The sequence below is a fragment of the Heliangelus exortis genome, chromosome 15, assembly GCF_036169615.1.
Source record: "Heliangelus exortis chromosome 15, bHelExo1.hap1, whole genome shotgun sequence".
NCBI lineage: Eukaryota > Metazoa > Chordata > Aves > Apodiformes > Trochilidae > Heliangelus > Heliangelus exortis.
Window position 1 is genome coordinate 17,019,525 of NC_092436.1, and position 20,372 is coordinate 17,039,896.

General features: G+C 48.5%; 1 protein-coding gene and 1 non-coding gene across 2 annotated transcripts; both read left to right on the plus strand.

Annotated features, from left to right (window-relative positions):
- The first annotated feature begins 307 nt into the window (after window positions 1-307).
- HSPA9 (heat shock protein family A (Hsp70) member 9) lies at window positions 308-20,098 on the plus strand. The gene is made up of 17 exons (XM_071759266.1): window positions 308-827; window positions 1,882-1,940; window positions 2,939-3,026; window positions 3,547-3,728; window positions 4,521-4,645; window positions 6,065-6,138; window positions 6,246-6,352; window positions 7,077-7,239; window positions 7,865-7,957; window positions 9,615-9,824; window positions 11,886-12,113; window positions 12,854-12,958; window positions 13,865-13,982; window positions 14,784-14,878; window positions 17,023-17,115; window positions 18,579-18,719; window positions 19,451-20,098. The coding sequence occupies exons 1-17, from the start codon at window positions 309-311 to the stop codon at window positions 19,508-19,510; spliced, it is 2,460 nt and encodes an 819-aa protein (XP_071615367.1). The 5' UTR covers window position 308; the 3' UTR covers window positions 19,511-20,098.
- Window positions 12,367-12,437, plus strand: LOC139803315 (small nucleolar RNA SNORD63). Its single transcript, XR_011728966.1, has one exon. It is a non-coding gene; the product is annotated as a small nucleolar RNA SNORD63 (small nucleolar RNA).
- Window positions 20,099-20,372: the final 274 nt, after the last annotated feature.

A 20,372-nucleotide genomic window follows, 5' to 3' on the forward strand; every position in this document is an offset into this window, starting at 1 on the left:
GTGTGGTCTGGGGGCTCCTCCCGGGCCATTGGCACCGCTGCCGCCCCGCCCCCCCGGTGCCGCCCCGCCCCCCCGGTGCCGCCCCGCCCCCCCGGTGCCGCCCCGCCCCCCCGGTGCCGCCCCGCCCCCCCGGTGCCGCCCCGCCCCCCCGGTGCCGCCCCGCCCCCCCGGTGCCGCCCCGCCCCCCCGGTGCCGCCCCGCCCCCCCGGTGCCGCCCCGCCCCCCCGGTGCCGCCCCGCCCCCCCGGTGCCGCCCCGCCCCCCCGGTGCCGCCCCGCCCCCCCGGTGCCGCCCCTCGCTCTACTGCGCATGCGCGCTCTCTGCGCGTTGCTCCGCCTCCTGCGCACGCGCGCCGCAGGGCCTGACGCAAGGCCCCTGCAATCGCCCTGCGCTTTCTCCTGTCCGACCTTGAGTGCGAGGCCTCTGCTTGGCCCGGGCTGCCCGGGGCCGTGCCGGTGTGCACCGCGCCCTTTCGTCGCCCCACCCCGCACCATCTCGCACCCGGCCGAGGCAGCGGGTTCCCTCACGCGCTCGGGAAGGCAGCGCGGCGCCGCGCCGGTGTCCGAGCGGAGTGCTGAAAGCCAGCGGAACGATCAGGCGGTCGTCCGGGCAGCCCGCGTCGGGGGTCCTGCGCCTCCCTCTGCCTCTTTCCCCCCGCGCCCCCCTCCCGGTGCCCACGTGGGTGGAGATTTCCAGAAGAGCCGCGCGCAGCCCGGTCCGGTCCGGCCCGACCCGATCCGATCCGCCATGATCAGCGCCCGCCGCGCCGCCGCCCGCCTCCCGCTGCTCCTGCCCCGAGCCGCCCCCGCGCCCCCCGGCCCGGTACAGGTGAGGGCGGGAGGGCACGGGGGGCGGTGGCGGTGGCGCTGGGGGGACGGGGCAGGCTCAGAGGGGACGGAGCAGGCCCGGGGGGGACGGAGCAGGCCCGGGGGGATCCGGAGGGACGGGGCAGGCCTAGGGGGGCGGCGGCGCTGAGGAGAGGGTGGAACGGAGTAGGCCTGGTGCGTCGGTGGCGCTGAGGGGACGGAGGAAAGGCGGGAAGGCCGGGGGGGAGATGGCGGCGTGGGGGGGGATGGTGACTGCGGGGAGGATGGGGGGGCCGCGGGCCCGGGCCGCTGGCTGGTGGGTGCATCGGGAGGATTTGGTGGAAGTGATGAGGAAAAGCGGTAATGGCAGGAGGGGTGCAGGAAGAGGCCGGGCGGGGGAAGAGGCGGGTGCAGCGGCAGTGTGCTGCGCACCCCCGGGGCTGTTCTCGGGGTGTTGTTGGTGCGGGTGCTCCCTCCAGTCCCCGTCTGAGCTCAGGGCAGGTTGGGAAAGTGTCCTGAGGAAGTGGGAAGTTAATTAGGAAGGCGCCTTGAGGAGCTAACTAAATTTTGGCTTCTGGGTGTGGCCTTGCTGGCGTTAAGGTGCTTCTCAAGGCAAAGGCAGAATGTTGCTCAGAGCTCTCCGGGATGCTGAATTGCACGTGTGAGGTTGTGCCCACTGCAAAAAACTGAACGAGTTGCTGTGGAATCGGGACTGTAGGTTCTTGGGGAGATAGAGTAAATCATTTGAGGAGTGGGGTTAATGTTTATCTGCTGAAAGCTCAGAGTTACTGAAATGCCTTTTTTCTGGTAGTATGTTCAGAGGCTGTTGTGTCTGAGGGAAAGAGCTTAGCTCTGGCAGTGCTCAGCAGGGTTATGCCATGTTAGTCAGGTAGTAATTTGTTCTCTACAGCAATATGACTCTTTCTCAAATTCTTTCCTAATTTACACTGAAGTTATGAAAAACCTAACACCACAGCAGGGCTGGGTCACGTCAGAACTTGTCTGAAAGTGGCTTGAAGATCAATTATGAAAGTGTTTAAAACTTAAGTGTTCGTTGGGATGTTTTTATTTTATAGACATTCTGGAATGGCCTCAGTCAGAATGTTCTCAGAGCAGCATCCAGCAGAAAATATGCGTAAGTATTTCCTTGTTTTGTGCTGTTGGACACTTGTGTTTGATCTTCTCCTGATATCAGAATTATTGGAGTCAGAGATGGAGCAAGGCAGCAGCATCAAACAAGGACCTTTATGTGTCACTCTTTTAAGGCTGTTTTCATCTCTCTGTTTTGTTTTTTTTTTCCCCCAAGGGAGCTTCAGGAGTTGTTCCCCCATTCCCATCAGCAGTGCCTACAAAATATGGATTGCTGCAGTTAAAAAAATTGGTGTTTACACTGGCACAAAGCAGGAGAGATGTGTGGCTCTGTTTGGTCACAGATTAAGTTTATTCCAAACATTTAATGCTTTTTAATCACTTGTTTCTTTACACAGTGGGAAGAGGGCAGCTGTTAGTTGTGTGACAGGGTCACTGATGCAGAGTGGGAAATGTGTTTCTGAGAGAGAAGCTGCCCAGCTGGGGTTAGCACAGAGATTCCTGAGTGTCAGAGTTCCTTTTGCTCCTCAGATCAAGAGCCTGGTTATCCCTGGCTCGGGATATCCCTGCATGTGTTGCCTTTCTCTTCCTGCTGAGCAGTGACAAATAAACAAGTACAATTTATTATTAGCATTTTGATTCCAGGTGGGTGTTACCAAACATGTTTGAACATCAGAAATAACCCAGGGCAAGTAGAGGAAACGTGTGTGTAGGGGCAGGATGAGTAACCAGTTTGTTTTATGGAAAAGGGTAGAGAGATGTGGAGAATACACCTCATACAGATAATTCTGGTGAGGAATAATGTGTTATTTGTGTAAATAAGGGTTTATCTGTAAATGGTCTGGTGAGGGTGTTGGTGATCTGAGGAACAAGGTGAAATTCAAGTGTTTGAAGTTAGAGGTCCTGTAGGTCAGAACACCATCTGGTGGGAAAGAAGCACCTTGAGCTGCCTTCAGGATAGGAACCTTTTTTTTTTTTTTTTTTGCTATCTCTTGAGTATTTTCCTGCAGCAGTGATTTTATTTCCCCCTGCTTTGCTTTCCAGCTCCCAAGCAATCAAAGGAGCTGTTATTGGCATCGATCTGGGTACCACAAACTCCTGCGTGGCCGTCATGGAAGGGAAACAAGCAAAAGTAAGTTAAAAAAATATAAAATAAAAAAAGACTGTCGAAGACGGCGGGGGACAAACGACACGTACACGTGTTTGAGGATATGTCTCCAACTTTATTTTCCAGACGTGATCTTTTATATGCTCCATAATTAGCTGATGCATATTCCAGAGCCTGAGCTCATCATTGGTTAGCTCGAAAACAATGGTGGACATCCTCTTATCTTTTACCTTGCTATATTCTTGTCTATGTTTATGATCTGTTAAAGTCTTATCTATGCCTATGACCTGCTAAACTCTCATCTATGCTTATGATCTGCTAAACTCTTATCAATGCTTAGTCAGACTCTTTCTCTGCAAAGATCATGGTATTACTGGGTTCTGTTAGATGTACTGAGTTCTTACCAGTCTCTGCTCATCTGTCTCATGGCACGTTCTGTGAGCCATGCCTCCATACTAAACCTCTCCACAAAAGACCATCTTGCAGGAAGAGTTGGGTGTCTCAGGCAGTGGCTGTGATGGCATCCTGTCACATCTTCCCCTAGGTGCTGGAGAACTCTGAAGGTGCCAGGACAACCCCCTCGGTGGTGGCGTTCACGGCGGAGGGCGAGCGGCTGGTGGGGATGCCGGCCAAGCGCCAGTCGGTCACCAACCCCCACAACACCTTCTACGCCACCAAGCGCCTCATCGGGCGGCGCTACGACGACGCCGAGGTGAAGAAGGACGTGTAAGTGGGGAGGGGAGCAGGAGCCTGAGGAGTGCACCTCTGCAAAGCCTGGGGTCTGGAAGCACAGCCCTCTCCTCTCTCTGGGTGAACTGCTCGCGTCCCCCTGTCTCGGAGTGGAATTGCTGCTGGTGTGAGAGCCAAACCAAGCTGTGTTTTCTGTGCTGTCACTGAACTTTTTAAGGTTTTCATGGAATTATTAAGGTTGGAAAAGACTCTCAAGATCAAGTCCGACCATAATCCAACTACCACAATCAGTAAATCATCTCCTACAGATTAGAATCACTAAATCATCAAAACGCTTCCTGAACACCTCCAGGGATGGTGACCCCACCTCCTCCCTGGGCAGCCCATTACAGTGTCTCACCACACTTTAGTGAAGACATTTTTCCTAATACACGTCTTAAACCTCCCCTGGCACAACTTAAGTCTGTTTCCTCTTGCCCTATCGCTAGTTACTTAGGAGAGGAGACCAGTGTGGGCCTTTCTACAGCCTTCCTCCAGGTAGCTGTAGAGAGCAGTAGGATCTCCCCTGAGCCTTTCTTGTGCTGTGGTGCCCAGCACTGAACACAATACTTGGGCTGTAACCTCACCAGGGCTGAGTGCAGAGAAGGCAGCCAGGGTCCACAATGATTAACAGCAGCAGTGAGGGACTCTGGGATTCCCCAGAGCTGAGACTGGTGTTGGGAAGTTTAATGTTCTCTGTCTAAAACTCACACGTGTTCATCTGCTGATGGTAATTGTGGGGCTTTGTGCTGGCACAGGGACCAAGTGGGGAATTCTTCTGTTTTTCAGTAAGAACGTTCCATTTAAGATCGTCCGTGCCTCCAACGGGGATGCCTGGGTGGAGGCTCATGGAAAACTCTATTCTCCAAGCCAGATCGGTGCTTTTGTGCTCATGAAGATGAAGGAAACTGCAGGTTGGTACAGTTTGGTCTTTGCCAGGTGTCACAGGTGTGACCTTGGTGTTGGGCCATGGTACTTGGATGTGCAGCAGCCACAGGGACTTTTTTGGTACAGGAATCCTCATGTGGGAGGGAATCCTTGTGTGGGGCTGATCCTGGAAGGGTGCAGTGGTGGGATGGGGTGAAGCCTCAGTGCCTGCCTCAGCCTGGGATCTTTGATAGTGCTTCATTTAGAACATTCTCTTGCCAAAATTGAATGCTGTCTGAGTTGATATTGAATTATAATTTAATTGAGTGCACACTTCTGCAGAAGGGGGAGGTCCTTTTCCTTGTTAGCTGCAGCTGAGCACAGACCTTGGAGTGACTTGGTTCCTGCCTAACTGCAGGACACAGAGCAAGAAAGGGAGTGTTCAGGGGCCTTGCTGTTGGGCTGAATGACTAACTCCACAGCCAGTAGCAACTGGTGAGCATTCACTAGGGGAAGATACCCATTGGCCTGGAGAATTTTTTGTTTCTTTTTCTCACCTTCTCAAAGACTAATGTGGTTTCTAGGGAAACTGAGTACAATATGTAGAGATAATAGTCAGTAGCTGCCTCCCACAGCCTCATTTGGTAAACATTTTGTATCCAGTGGTTTGTGTTTGGAGGGCAGCACTGAAGGTTGTTGCTGAACCTTCATTCAAAGATTATTTTTCTTCAGTGTTGGACACTTGCTAAAGCTCCACCCAGGAGTGAAGTAAGAGTATGTGAGCATCCAGCTGTGATTGGCTCAGAGGATGGTGTTCCTCTGCCCTAAGCAGGGCTCCAGAGTGATCTGGAGTGCAAACACCACAGAGTAATGCAGTGTGTAAGGTCTGTGTCAGGCTAATGCATAGGTATAAATCCTCTGTGCCTTCTCACTCCATCAGGCATATTGTTTTCAGCTGGTCTGGTTCTGCATTTGATGACATCCTTCCCTGACTAAATCAAGTTTGTGACCTTAAATTGGGGTGCAGCAATCTCCTGACTCAAAGGCTTATAAGTTGGTTTACATACTTGAGTTATACCCTAGGAATGTTACCTACAGCAGGCTCTATCAGCAGGACAGTAGTGAGTAAGTTTTAAGTGCATCACACGTGGAACCCTCCAAAGAAAGGGAAAACAGCTTCAGTCTCACTGAGTACAAGCTGTCTGGTGAATTCTCACTCACTAGCAACATCCAGGCACTGATTGAGGGGTGGAAGTGCTTTGCTGTTCTGTCAGAAGTCTGCAAACTGTTCCATGTGATGTGGAAGGCCTTGATTTCTGCACAGCTCCCTCTGCATTTTGGCAGAAAGCAGCAGGTCCTTGAGCAGCAAGCCTGTGTTCAGTCCTTACTGATTTCAGACTCCATGTAATAACATTATTTCTTATCCCTTCCAAAGATAACTTTGTTTTCTCTCATTCTTCCTCCAGAAAATTACCTGGGACATTCAGCAAAGAATGCTGTGATCACAGTCCCTGCTTACTTCAATGATTCTCAGCGACAGGTATTCACCAAGCTGGAAGATTTTTTTGGACTTAATAAGATTGTGTTGAGCTTCTCTCAGTACTTAGTGCTCTTCCTGGTTTTGTTGTTGTTTTTTTTTCCCCTCAGGCTACAAAAGATGCTGGGCAGATTGCTGGCTTGAATGTTTTGAGGGTGATTAATGAACCAACAGCAGCTGCACTTGCTTATGGTCTGGACAAATCTGAAGACAAAGTGTAAGTGCCCATTCCTAAATCCAGCCCTTTCAAATAAGCAGCCTGTGATTTGCTTTGCAAATGCTGCTTCTGCTTTTTGGTTTTCTAAAGTCGTTGGTTGGAATTCTGCCAAAGGAGTCACAGCCTTGAGTCAGTGCTCTGTAACCTCACCTCTGTTCTGTGCCAATCATGCCTCTTAAAGAAAGGGAGTTCATAACTTGCAGCTACAATTTAATTGTCAAAGCTGAGAGTCAATTGAATTATCTTCCCCAGTGGTAGGTGTGGCTGAGAGGCTGTCACCATCAGTGCTGGAGTGCTGAGGTTTGGTTCCTGGGATCCACAGCTTGTATCTTCTTTCCTGGCTGTGTTCAGGCTTTCTGTTGCTGACACAAATCATTACATAAATGCAAGTTTTGTTGTTAACATTTGGTATTTCTGAGGTAGAGTACAGTGCTATGAAATAATAATGGTGTCTGCCCTTGTCACTGGGGCTCTGTCTTTTCTGAAGAAGGAACTGCCCCCTCTGTAAGGGGCAAGGCTGAGCACCATGCAGCACATCTTTCACAGAAGCCTTCCAGGTGTACTCAGGGCGCTCAAGGAATGCTGACACTTTGTAGTTTGTTCACTGCATCCTTTAGAGGCTTTTAACTTCTTGGAGACAGCAACACAAATTCTGCATGCTGAGGAGATGATTGTGGAGCCACAAAAAGTTGTTGAGAAAATGATGTTTTTCTGCATCTTTCAGTATTGCAGTCTACGATCTGGGTGGTGGCACTTTTGATATTTCTGTTCTGGAAATCCAGAAGGGAGTCTTTGAGGTGAAGTCCACCAATGGAGACACTTTCTTAGGTGGAGAAGATTTTGACCAGGCTTTGCTACAGTATATTGTTAAAGAGTTCAAGAAAGAGGTAAGGTATCTCATCAGAATTAAAGCTTGTCTCACACTATTTTCAACCTTCCTTAACTTTTATAGAAGAACAGGATTTTTTTTAAATTTTAGAACCTGCTATCTATAGCACAGTTGAAATTTAAGAGTATTGAACACCTGTTAGCCTGGCTTCCAGTTCAGGCACTTACTTTCCTGCGGTGGAATGTTCCCCTTGTGGAAGACTTAGGCTAGCAGGACTACTGTCTGTTTCCCTCTGGTGTAGCAGGATTGTTACCAGGCAGTCTGCTTACTTTTAATATTAAAAATCTGTGGTCCAATTGAACATATCAGCACAGGTGCATGCAGTGCAGGGTTGGCTGCAAGAAACTACAGTGTAATTTCAGCTCCCCTTTGTATTCTGTAATGCAGCAGTGTTTCCAAGCTTTGATTGGTTACTCCCTGTGTAATGACTTTTTGAGCAGAGAGGACCAGCAGATGGTTTTGAAATGCTAAATACCATTGTCAGAAGTGCACATATCAGGCTGTGGTTCTCCCAAGTATCTTCACACTCAAGAGTGGTAGGAAGGTGAACTGCAATGAAGAAAAGCTAAACGTAATTCCTGGGCAAAAGCTGAGGCTCTTAACCTGGGTTGTTTGTCTCTTAGATGGGAGTTGACCTGACTAAAGACAACATGGCCCTGCAGAGGGTAAGAGAAGCTTCAGAGAAGGCCAAGTGTGAGCTTTCATCCTCGGTGCAGGTAGGTGGCTGGGTTCAAAGCAATCCAGTAATTATTTTCATCCACGGAGTTTTGTATTGTTTTTGTTTACAAAGCTCTCTAAAGTGGCAGGGTTTTTCCTTGTGGTGGCAGAAGCAGCTTTTGTGTACCCAGATATCACTGTATCAGAAAGTCCCTTAGCAGGACTTCAGAAGCACAAGTGATTGTTTGAAGCCAAGAGAGTTGGTGGGTGCTGGAGTTTGCCTTTTTCTGGCTCTGTCTTCTCATCCTGCAGGAAGTGTGAGCACCTTACATATTTCAGAGGTGTGATGGGTTTCAGGAACACAGCTGCAGCCAGCATTGTGGAAGCTCTCATGGCTTTGTGCAAGCAGTTCCCAAACCTTGGTGTTACTCATTCTAACAGCTGCTCTAACAGTTAATTTATCTAACAACAAGAAATAATTTCTACAAAGAATCTTTGCTTATTTGCCTAGGGAAGCAACATATACTCCCTTTTATTTTTTCCACCTTCTTAATGCATTCAAGCATGTCCTTTATTCACTGCTGAATAAGGAGCTGGAGAAGCACCAAGGTGGGGGTGTAATAATCTTGCCTAAGTGAAATTAAGGTCAATTACATAGTAGTCTCTAAGGTCTCTGCCAGTTTATGGGTTTTGAATAAACACAGTTTTGGTTGTTTGTTTTTTTTTTTTTTTTTTTTATGGTGGTCTTTTTGTTGGCTAGTGGGGAGCTCATAGTAAGGAGTTTAGGCCTGTGACAGTGGATGCAAAGTTGTGCCAGAGACATGGCAGGCTGTGTTTTACTAGCTCAGGAGCTGGCATGTAATCTGTTCATACCAGGAAAAAAATGAATTACTTAACTCTTGAGCAGTGAAGGGAAAACAGCTTGCTTTGGGCCCTTTGGGCTTTTTCCCCCTACTATTTTTCAGCATGCTATTAAGAATGTGAATGCACTCCTCTTATCAGTAACAACGTGGGTTTAGTTCTTTAAACTTAATCTCTAGAGCTTAAAGCATTAATGGTTTTAATTGCTTTGATTTGTGTCTTTTGATGTCAGCGTGACTCAGCACTTGAAATGAGGTGGTTTCAGGATAAGATTTGCTTTAAAAATCCCACGTGTGAATTTGAAAGGTGCTTTTAACTGGCCATGAGAAGTGGGCATTATGGTCCCTGGCCCTGATCTTTGTGTTAGAAGGCAATGGGTGGGCTGCTGAACAGGAGTTGTTTGCATTTAGAGAGCAGCCATAAGTTACTACCTGCAGGTAGCTTGCCTTCAGTGAAGCCAGAACTTGCTTTTTATTAGGCAAAATCTTTTGGAACTCCTGAGTTCAGTGGTCTTCTGTGTTGTGGTGAAGGGAGAGGATTGAGTGTCACTTCTGATGTTTCAGCTCTTTCCTCCTGGCTATAATAGAGATTAAATTGTTATGCTTAACAATAAAAGACCCCAAAATGCTACAGTATTAAAATTGAATCTTAGCAGTCGAAGCCATGAAATAGGTAACAATTTTCCTGGATCTTGTCTGATATGTCAAGCAAAAGAGTGCCTGCTGCCACTTAGGGGCTGGGCTGCTGAACAAGCAGTACAGGCAGAACAGAACCTGTCACTTGATCTGAAACCTGTACTTGGCTGCCTTGTTTTCCATCCCTGCTGTTCACTCCATGTCTGTTTCTGGGCTGCAGACTGACATCAACCTGCCATACCTCACTATGGATGCCTCTGGACCAAAGCACCTGAACATGAAGCTGAGCCGCTCCCAGTTCGAGGGCATTGTGGCTGATCTGATCAAGAGGACAATAGCACCCTGCCAGAAAGCCATGCAGGATGCTGAAGTCACCAAGAGTGACATTGGTGAAGTCATCCTGGTTGGTGGCATGACCAGAATGCCCAAGGTATGAGATGAGTGTGTCAGGGGCAGAGCTGGGCCAGCCAGCTGGGTTAGGGGTGAGCTGGGATGGGAAGCTGGGAGCCTGGTAACTTCCAACATTTCAGCATCTGAAGGCCTGCCAGGACCAGAGCAGACATGTAAAAGAAGGCACATGAAAGCAGTGGCAAGGGACTCCCTGTTTTAATGAGCTCAGGAGGTTGGAGCTGAGTTTGTGTTCTGCACAGTTTTGTCTTTTGCAAGGACAAGTGTGAGGTATCACTTGAAAATTCAACCTGACTTTCTGGTACAGACCAAACCTGAGCAGCATTGTTGAGCTACACAGGGTCTTTTCCCCATACAATAACCCACCAGTGTTCTTTGCCTGCTGGTGGATGTCTTCCCCTGTGTGAGGCTGGGTGTTGTCAGGCATATTTAACAGGCTGTTCACAGCACTCCTTACCTAACACCTGCCCCTTGTGTTACCTGGCAGTGAGCACCAACAGGTAACCTGGAAGCCATGCTGTGCATGGTCATGCAGGGTAGCCACTGTCTGCTGCTGATCTGCTGTTCTTGTCACTACCAGTGCAGGCTGCTGCGTGGCTCCCTTGAAGCTGGAGCTGAACAGGTCTGCACGCTGCTCTTTTCTGGGGTACAGCTTGTCCTGTTCTAAAGAGTTCAGCAAGGTTTCCTTCCACAGCCATCAGTCAGGCTTGGGCTGTTTGTTTAGTGTTAAAATTATGGATTTGTTCAGTGTTTCCTAGGATGTGTACATTCCTAGGTGTGTACACGGTCCTGCTTGGGACTGATTTGGGGTTTGCTGGTGGGTTTTTTGTTTTTTTTCTGCCTGAAGTGCAGATGAGCCTGATGGCTGGAGTTGACATGAGAGTGCAGAAGGTCATGTAGGCAGGGGAACCAAAGCAACAAGATAAACAGAAGCTGCTGCTCTGGCCAAAGCTCAAATGAAGCCACTGTGCTGTGCCTCCCCACAGTCCATGCTCTACCAGCTGGGTAAAGGAAAAATGGTTTGGTTAGCTAGGGAACAAGTGGTGAAAAGCTGCTATAGTGGGGAAGCCCTTTCTGAAACACTATAAATCCTTTGGGGGTGGGAGTCAGTACTTAAATATTGATTTTTGTTTTGTATTATTCTACCTTTTTTTATACCCTCTTTGTAACATCTCTCATTTGTAGCTTTAAGTATGTACATAGTACATTTCTGAGCTCCTGTGGTTACAGCTCTGGCTCTGAGACCAGTGGCTGTAGGTTGCCACCATCCCAGAGCCTTCCCTCAAGTCTGTTGCTGTGTTCATGTCACCCTGCTAGGAGGAAACTTGTCTCCTTTAGGGCACTCAGGTAGCTCTAGGAAACATACAGGGGGTGGTTAGAAGTCATGTTACTTTTGTAGTGTAAAATACACCTCCAGAGGGAGAGGCCTGCAGCTGATTACATGCTTGTACAGGAAGTGTCTTTCTGCATAGTGAACACACAGGTGTTGCTTTGTGAAGTGCAGAGGAGTTGGGTGTTTGCTCAGGACATGGTTTTCTGGGCAGATCACCCTCACCCGTGCTGGTGTGTCCCTGGGGGGTGTGCTCATGGAGAAGGGAAGCTGTGAGTGGGGAAAGAAGTCCCACATCTTTTTTTGTTTTATTACTCACAAACAAGATGAGCTGTCCTGCTTTGGAGTTTTTCTTCTCCCCTGCTCTCTGCCCTCACAGCTGCTCTGTTCTGCCCAGTCGTGGCTGGCACAAGTTCCCAGGGAGCAGTCCTTGACTTGATGGGCATAGGGTGATCTCATCTGAGTGGGAAAGGACTTATGGAGGTTGACTTGCAGCTGGTAAATGTGATGGCAAGAAAGCCTCCAGAGAAGGGGTTGTTTAGAGTGAAATGAGTGCATTTAACAGGCTACTTGGAGGATGGGGAATTCTGGAGCAGTCAGAGGCTTGAAGCTCAATGTTTCTGTTGTGCTACAGGGTTACATAGCAGCAGGAGAACAAAGATCCAGACTTCTAGCCAGGGCTGGCATGTTCTTGTGGGCTCAGTGCTGGATGGAAAGGCTTGGTTCTGAGTCTGAGCTGTGCTTTCTCTCCAGGTGCAGCAGACTGTACAGGAATTGTTTGGCCGTGCTCCTAGCAAAGCAGTTAATCCTGATGAAGCTGTTGCAATTGGTGCAGCTATTCAAGGTGGTGTGTTAGCTGGTGATGTTACTGATGTCCTGCTGCTGGATGTAACTCCCCTCTCCTTGGGGATTGAGACCCTGGGAGGTGTCTTCACAAAGCTCATCAACAGGAATACTACCATCCCAACCAAGAAGAGCCAGGTACAGATCAGCTCCAGATGGGTGGGTTTATTGTGGTGGTCCCAAACAGCCAGTGAAGGCAACCCCAAGCACCCAAGGAGATAGTTGTCTCTCTTCCTCATCTTGCAAGGAAAAGCAGCATAGAAACCAGAGCTGATACCAGCCACTCAGTAGCTCTGGTCATGATTAGTGTGCCCAAAAGAGGAGATAAGTTTTATTAATGTGTGCCCAGATACCCCAGGATGTCTGTGGCCTGGCTATGAGTGCAGTGTGAGTGCCATGATGTTACTAGCAACACTTCATTCTGAAGAAGAATTGTGTGGAGACCTTTTGAAACTGAGCACCACACTTACCTGAGACCACCTTTCTTGGGCACCTTACCTTGGAAGGGGTGATGTATTTATTTTTTCCTGTGTTTCAGGGCCCTGCTAGCCTTGGAGATGAACTTTTCTTTCCCTTGCTTGTTCTCTCTGGGGTGGGGGCTTGCGGCAGGAGTCAGGAGGAAAAGTTGTGCCCCTGTGGCTGGTGGCCACTGGAGCTGCTGGTGTGTGGCATGGCCAGTTTTCATCTGCTGAAGTGCATATAGGATGAGATGCCAGGGAGCTTGGCTGTTGTTAGTCTTAGGGTATTGACAAGCATTTAATGGGGCTTTATCTCTTCAAAGTAGCTTCTCTTCATTCTTTTCCTTGTTTTTAAGTCAGCTGGTAACCACGTCTACAGTTTACTAGCTATCCAGTAACTTGCTCTTCCTTTTTGCACAGGTATTTTCTACAGCTGCTGATGGGCAGACTCAAGTGGAGATTAAAGTGTGCCAGGGAGAGAGAGAGATGGCCAGTGACAACAAACTTCTTGGCCAGTTCACATTGGTATGTTGGCTACTCAGTTGTTCATGACCTTAGACTTGACCTTGCTTGGGAAGTTTAAAAGCCTTTTCCATTTCATTTGACCCCTGATGACAGTGTTGTAGGGGAGGGAATCATCTTACAGCAGACATCTGACCCAGTTTGCAGTGGAAAAGCAGTCTAAAGGCACAGCCAAATTCTGGAACAGCCTTTCAGTGGCAGCTGAGTGGAGCTCAAGAGTTTCTGAGCAGTCTTCTGTGGCACTGAGGTTACTGGAGCTTTAGGGCTTGATCAGCCTTCTCCACTGCTGGACACAAAGAGCAAAAAGAGCTCTGTAGAACCAGGGAAGCTGACTGAGGGCCTTTCTTCTGGTCTTGCAAAGACAAGACATGGAACAGACTCCACCCAACCTGCACGTGTGCTCCAGGGCTTCACCTGTGTAGCTGCCTAACCTGCTCCCTGTGCAGAATTTGGTGAAGTTTGGCACCTTTATACCTGTTTGCCAAACTTGCTGTTGCTAGGGAGAGCCATCCAGAAGGGGAAAGGTTTTGCCTTTTGTATTTTTGAGAGAAACTGTACTGCCTGTTACTCCTTTTTATACATGAGCCTCAGAGGGAGTCTAGTCATGTCCAGAACTGAAGAAATGGAGCATCCTGCCTTGTCCTGGAGAGGAAGGTATCTTCTGTAGCAGTAAAGCAGAACGAGTTTCACCTCCAAACCAAGCTTCAGGGCCCACCTCTCGAGGTTTCTGCCCATTAGCTCTGTGCAGAACCTGTTAAATGACCACATGATGCTAACAGACATTTAGGGGACTCTTGAGGGTTTGTTACAAATTGATTGAACGGAGGGATCACTAAGACAACGTTGCCCAGCAGTGGAGCCTGGTGCCCTGAGCATGGGAGCTAATGGCTCATCCCTTCTCATTCCCAGGTGGGGATTCCTCCAGCACCACGGGGGGTGCCCCAGATCGAGGTCACTTTTGACATTGATGCAAATGGGATTGTCCACGTGTCAGCCAAGGACAAAGGCACCGGGCGGGAGCAGCAGAGTAAGTGCTCTGGGATGCTGCTGGGGTGAGGAGGAGGAGTGTGGAGCACTGAAGGTGCCAGAGCATGCTGGGCATTGGGGGTGGTACTGGGTGACTCCAGAGGTAGTGAAGTGCTGCCCTGCTGGGCCTCCCACCATCTGGGTGTGGGACTGTGACACATGCTACTTGATTAAGGATAAGGATGACACAGGCAATCTCTTGCTGCAGCTGAAGTCTTCTTAGTCCAAGTGTCTTCTCTGGAAAGGAAGGCAGAGGGGTCACTGCAGAGTGAAATAGGGAAAGGGACAATTGACCTGAAATTTAATTTTTAAAGCCTCTGTAAACACACAGAACTCTCTGTTAGCCTGATGGCTTTTTTTTTTTGGGGGGGGGAGGGATTGTTTTTGCTGTTTGGTTGGGATTTTTTGTTTTTGTGGTTTTGGGTTTTTTTTCCCTTTGGTTTGGGGTTGGTTTGTTTGTTAAATGTTTTGTGTTCAAAATGCACCTTTAGGTTGGGGACTTTGTGTGCATGTTTTCTTTCCATGAGGAGTAACTGAATAATGGTCCAAGTGACTTGCTGCCCAGTGGCCAGGGAGTGTCAGGCAGAGCTTGGGGTGTTCATAGGTTTGAGTTGTTGGGCTTTTTATCTTCCCAGCAGCATCACTGCCTCTTCAAAGCCTGCCAGCTGCCTTTGTACTGCCCATGGGGGGCTTCACAGGACTAGACTCCCTGAGCTATACTGCTGCCATTGAGGGCATTTGGGAAATAATCCTCTCCTGCAATATGAGAGCACATTCTTTATTCATGTTTTTTCTAATGCAGTTGTTATCCAGTCTTCTGGTGGGCTTAGCAAAGATGAAATTGAGAACATGGTGAAGAATGCAGAGAAGTACGCAGAGGAAGACAGGAGAAGAAAGGTAAAGTGACCACTCTGGTGTCCTCTGGCTGGTGTTACCTGCTGGTTACTGCCCCTTTTTGTGTTCCCACCTTGGGAGTATCTGCAGGTTCTGGTCTGTCCAGTCTGGAGCTGTTTGCTTGTGCAGCTACTCAGATATCTGCTGGCTTCTTATGTGTAGTTTACTGTCCAAAGCTGCCAGAAGCATCTGGATCTTGAGTTTGGGTTGAATAATTTGCCCTGAGGGACCAGCATTTTCATTCCAGCCTGAAGAGTTACTGGGATGTGGAGGCAGCAGTTAGCAGAGTCATCTGCCTCACGAGTAAAGAGCTCTGCAGCTCTGTTTACACTTTTTGTCATCCATGCTCAACACTGTCTGTGCTCAGCTGTCCAGCTGCCTGTTACCTTGGCTGTAGTTTAAAGCTGACCCACCACAGCTGGGGGCTCACAGGGATCTTCCATATAATGGAAGCATACACAGATGCTTAAGCTGCTTTCTCTGAGTTTGTTTTAAAGCTTAATTGATAGAACTTGCCAAGCAGTGCTGCACATCAGCCTCCTCCTTCATAACTTGCTTCCTGTAGTGCTTTAAATCTCCCTGTGGCTTCCTGACTGCTGTAATCACCTGAGCTGTGTCTGCTCTCAGCACAGGGGGAGCCCTCAGGAGGTGTTGGAAACCCTCACTGACTTTGTCAAAAAAGGATGGACACATGCCATGGCCAAGTGACTGAACCTATGATATACACAGGACTAATGGCTGGAACTAATTGGTGTAATGAGGTTACTACTAATGAATTATGCTGCTGAATATAAACCATTGATTTCTAGGCAGAGACAGTGGAGGCCTGCTCTGGGAGATGGCACTAGTGTGGAATTACCAATTGCTGAACCTGGCACACTGAATATATCCACTTTGTGTCTTCCTGGTGTGTAGAAACCTGTCAGGTGTTCAGGCAGTGCTGTAAATCTCACCCTCAGTACTGTAAGGGATCAGAAGAGGACTAAAGGAGAGAATGTATGGGATAAATTCATGTGAAGCAGCATCCCCATGCCTCAGAAGTTCTAGAGCCATGAAGCATTGGCTTGTTAGCATTTGGAGGTTAGATGGAGAAGCTGTGAGGATCTTGGTCTGAGAGCCCCACTGTTTAAATAACCACATCATTTTCTTGAAGTGTGGGTGGTGGCCTAGAACCTGAAGAGGCTCCACTGGAAACTTCTTCCTGTTGCCTCACTTTGTATCTCAGATCACTGAGTGAATTCTTCCCTGTGGTAGCCCTGAAGGACTCATTTCTCTCCAGGGACCTATCAGGTGAAGCTGTTTAGGTTGTTTTATGAACATTTCTTCCTACTTAACTTGTGTAACTGTCACTGTCAAAAATCCCTCGTTACTTGTTTCTGATAATGGTTTTACTGCCATGGCAGTAGCATGAAAGCATAAACAGTTACTGCTCTAGTGGACTCAGCATCCTGCTGTGAAGTTTGACATCCCAGAAAGAGCAGAGGCCCAGTGTAGAAATTACAGTGTTTGTCATCAGCTTTCCCTGTGTCATGTTCCAGACACTGGAAATGTGGAGGTTCTTGTTGGATCCCACCAGGACAAAGTAAAGCAAACAGTATCGAGTGCAACTCCATAACTTTACTGAACACACAGAACACACGGGTAGGCATTTACATTTAGTGATTAACCTGGCCCTGTGAAGAGAGACAAAAGAGAAAAGAGTAAGAAAGGAGGTGCTATGGGCATTTGTAATGAGGGGACAGAGTAAAACAGCCCAGTGTTACAGTTGTCTCTGGTGCCCTTGTTACTGAAGAAGCTTTAGAATGTTTTCCATAAGATCTGTTCCTTTCTAAAGAGAGAGCTGACTGTCTCTGCAGTTGCTGACCCTTTCAGTGTGCCAGCAGTAGTGCAGTGCTGGTTAAATCTGATTCCAGGGAAGTGTGCTGGGGCGTGAAGGCACGAGGGCTGCCTGGTTGGGCTTTCTTGTGCCAGAACACTTGTAGAAATTGTTTGCTTGCATTTCTTCTTCCCCGACCTTGCTGTTAAGAAGGACCCTGAGTGGAGGAAATGGAATTTGGCAGTTTGAGGAAGGAAACATCAGCTGCTAGTTGATAGGCACACACCTGGTGTGGTGCATGCAGCAGGCCCTTACGAGCTCTCTCCCCCAGGAACGTGTGGAAGCTGTCAACATGGCTGAGGGTGTCATCCATGATACAGAGTCTAAGATGGAGGAGTACAAGGATCAGCTGCCAGCAGATGAGGTAAGTGGGTTTTGATCCTGTCACAGTAAAAGAGGCAAGATTCCTTGCTATGGCCTTACTCAGAGCCTCACTGAACTCATGGCTGGCTCTGCCCAGCAGCTCCATGTGGATTTCCATGCTGCAGAAAGGTGGCACAGTCACCAACTCTTCTGGTGTTCACTTGATGAGTGGGATGAACATGGCAATATGGAGATGTAAGAACCTGGGAAGCTGTCAGTGAATGGTTTCTGCCTGCATTATGTCCTTGATTTGGCCTTGTGGTGGTTTGATAAAAACTATGTTGTGGCTTCTGTGAGAGGAGAGTTCTGCTTTTCCAGCAGGAGGTTGCAGTCAGTGCCTGTCAGTTTCAGCAGAGGGACAGAAGCAAAGTTGCTGTGCAGACTCAGCAGCCTCCTACTACAAACCCAGCACTCAAAACCTTGAGGAGGAAGAGGCAGTGAAAATGACTGTATCCACTTTACTGCAGTTTTTCTTCTCTCTCTTGAGTGAAGTGGATATTTAGTATCAAAGGAGTGCTTTTTTCTGCCCCACTAAGTGACAGATTAGTTTCTGTATTACAATTTTCAAAAGCAGAGTTTAAAACAAATTGCACTATCTTCAAATGAGCAACCCTTGAATGCAGAATAAAAGGTTTCCTCTGCAAGAGGTTGGAGGGGACAGGGTTGTATTTCATTGCCAAGTAGCCTGTGGCCAGTTCATTAAATGCTGTTTTGTCAGCCCAGCTCTAGGATGGTTATTGGCTGGTTGTTGGGGATTACAATCCTGGAGTTCTCTGAGAGCCTAAAGCCTTGTTCCTTGCAAGCTGTGGGAAGCAGCAGGGCCTGGGTGGAGGTGGTGGCCTGATTCAAAAGATGTGGACCCCCTTCCCCTTCCTGGGGGTTTCTGAAAGAATGCTCTGCCCACACTGTGACTGCAAACACTGCTGAGCAAGCACTGTCCCCAGTCACCCTGCTTCTGCCAGACTGGGGGAAGGTTTGACAGGTGACTTCAGGGCCTGGGAGTGTTGCTCTGGTTTCCCTCTCTGCTCCTTCTCCCTCATGCAGCAAAGGGACTAAACTGGGTGGCAAGCAGCCTAATTTGTTGGCTTTTCAACATGCCTTCAGTCTAGATGAAAACCAGCTTGCTTTTGCCTTTCCCCTGGCTCCTGGGGTGACTGTCTGACTGGAGAGGTGTGCCAGGGAGAACAGCTCTCATCCTTGGCTGCAGAGCTTTCCATCTTTGGTGCCTCTGCTCTGAGTGCAAACAAGGTGTGTCCTTGGTGCCAACTGTGGCACATTCAGTGAAGTGCACAGGTGCCTACTGGGGACAATCCTAGTCTGCAGACTTTATGGCTCAGCTTGACACTGAACTTCATAGCTTCTGGGAAAAAAAAGTGGTTTGACTGGTGAGGTAAATGACAGGAATGAGATTCTAAAGGAACAGAGTGCAGGATTTCATTGTATTTGTCTGTGATTTGTTCGCAGTGCAACAAATTAAGGGAAGAAATTGCTAAAGTGAGGGACCTTCTGGCTCGTAAGGATACTGAAACAGGAGAAAACATCAGGCAGGCAGCAACCAGCCTGCAGCAGGCTTCCCTGAAGCTCTTCGAAATGGCATACAAGAAGGTAGGTTCATGGTCATTGCCATTTTTATATCCCTCAGGGGGGCAGGGGTGAGTGGGGACAGCAAACATTCAGGTAAGAGCTGTGCTTGGAGGTGGCACTGAGTCTTGGTGCAGCTCCCTTGGAATGGTGACACTTGCTCTAGGGAGCTGGGTGGAGGTGAAGGTCTGAAGGTCTTGGCCATCCTGCCACAGGGTCTGCACAGTTCTGTACAGTGTTGTATAGAAAAGTGCTGGAAGCTCTTCAAGGAGCATCAAGGAGAGCACGGACAAGGCTTTGCCTTAGGTATGTGGAGTCCTAAAGAAGTAATGTCTGGACTTGAAGGATGATTGTGTGACAGGTTTCATGTTCAGTCTGTCTCAAACTACAGTAGAAGGCCAGGGCTTTCTTCTCCATCTCGTTTGAGATGTGTCCTTCACCTGCCCAAGGGAGTCTCCAGGATGGAAGTGGCACTTTCTGCCTGGGTGACTTTGGTGCTAAGATCTCCTGATAGAAAGCTGCTTTTCTGATATTAGACTGAAAATGTTCAGTGCTGCAATGTAAGCTTGTCACATCCACTGGGAAGATGTGAATAATGGGGAGATAATTTCCTCCCTCTTAGCAGATCCACTCTGCAGTGGACAATCACTGAAAGAAGGTGCTTAGGTCTAGAACTAACCTGAGCAGCTGGCTGGGAAAAAAAGGCCTGGGAGAAGCATATTGTTACTGCAACTAATTAACCAACTCTTTTGCAGATGGCCTCTGAACGAGAAGGTTCTGGAAGCCCAGGGGATCAGAAGGAGGAGAAGCAATAAGAAGTCTCAGTCTTGCCTTGACTAGAGTATGAAGAAGAGATTGATTTTTCTTGACGCTTGGGAGAGAAGGGACCTTCCTGAGCAGCACTGGGCAAAATTCAGACTTACTGTGTTTTTGCAGTATTCTATATATAAAATTCTTTAATGTATAAACTTAGTGATGTATCTGCTAGATAAATTGTCACTTGATGAAAGTTAATTCATGCCAGACAAAGTAAGGTGTTTGGCACTGTGGTATTCAACTGAGGCGCCTGGGGACTTGCTGATCATTTATTTCTGATAGCTGACATGATGGTGTACTAAATCTGATAGAGAAGCTTGGAAACCATGTCACTAATTAGAAGGGTAGGGATGGAAGCTGTGTTGGAACTGGGAGGAGAACCACACCTGTATGGACCCTCCTTGTGGATGTGAGCACTTGTGTGGTAGGTAATGAGGCAGCAATGCCAAGGCTGGTTGCATCACTGGAGGACATTCAGATCTGCAGCCAGGAGAAGAGGCTACTTCAAATTCAGCTGTAACATTATTTCTTATAAAAGAGGCTCGGTGGAAGTCCCAGTACTTTGCTTGCCTGAGCCTTCTGCTCCATCCCGTGTCAGTTGTCCAGTTGTCTGTGTGTTCTGTGTATTTTCTCAAAACGACTACTGTAAATGGCATATCAGCACTGTTGCAATAGTTCTGCTGGTCCTTGGAAGAACAGGCAGTGCAGGTACACATAGACCAGTGGGTGAGAGCAGCAGGTTTGGGTTTTTTATCCCCTCAGGTGTGTGAACATCACAGAGGCATTGTGAATTAGCTGCTTGATTCACAGCAGTGAAGCAGTAGCTAAAGATTTTCTCCCTGGGGACCTGAGCACTATACT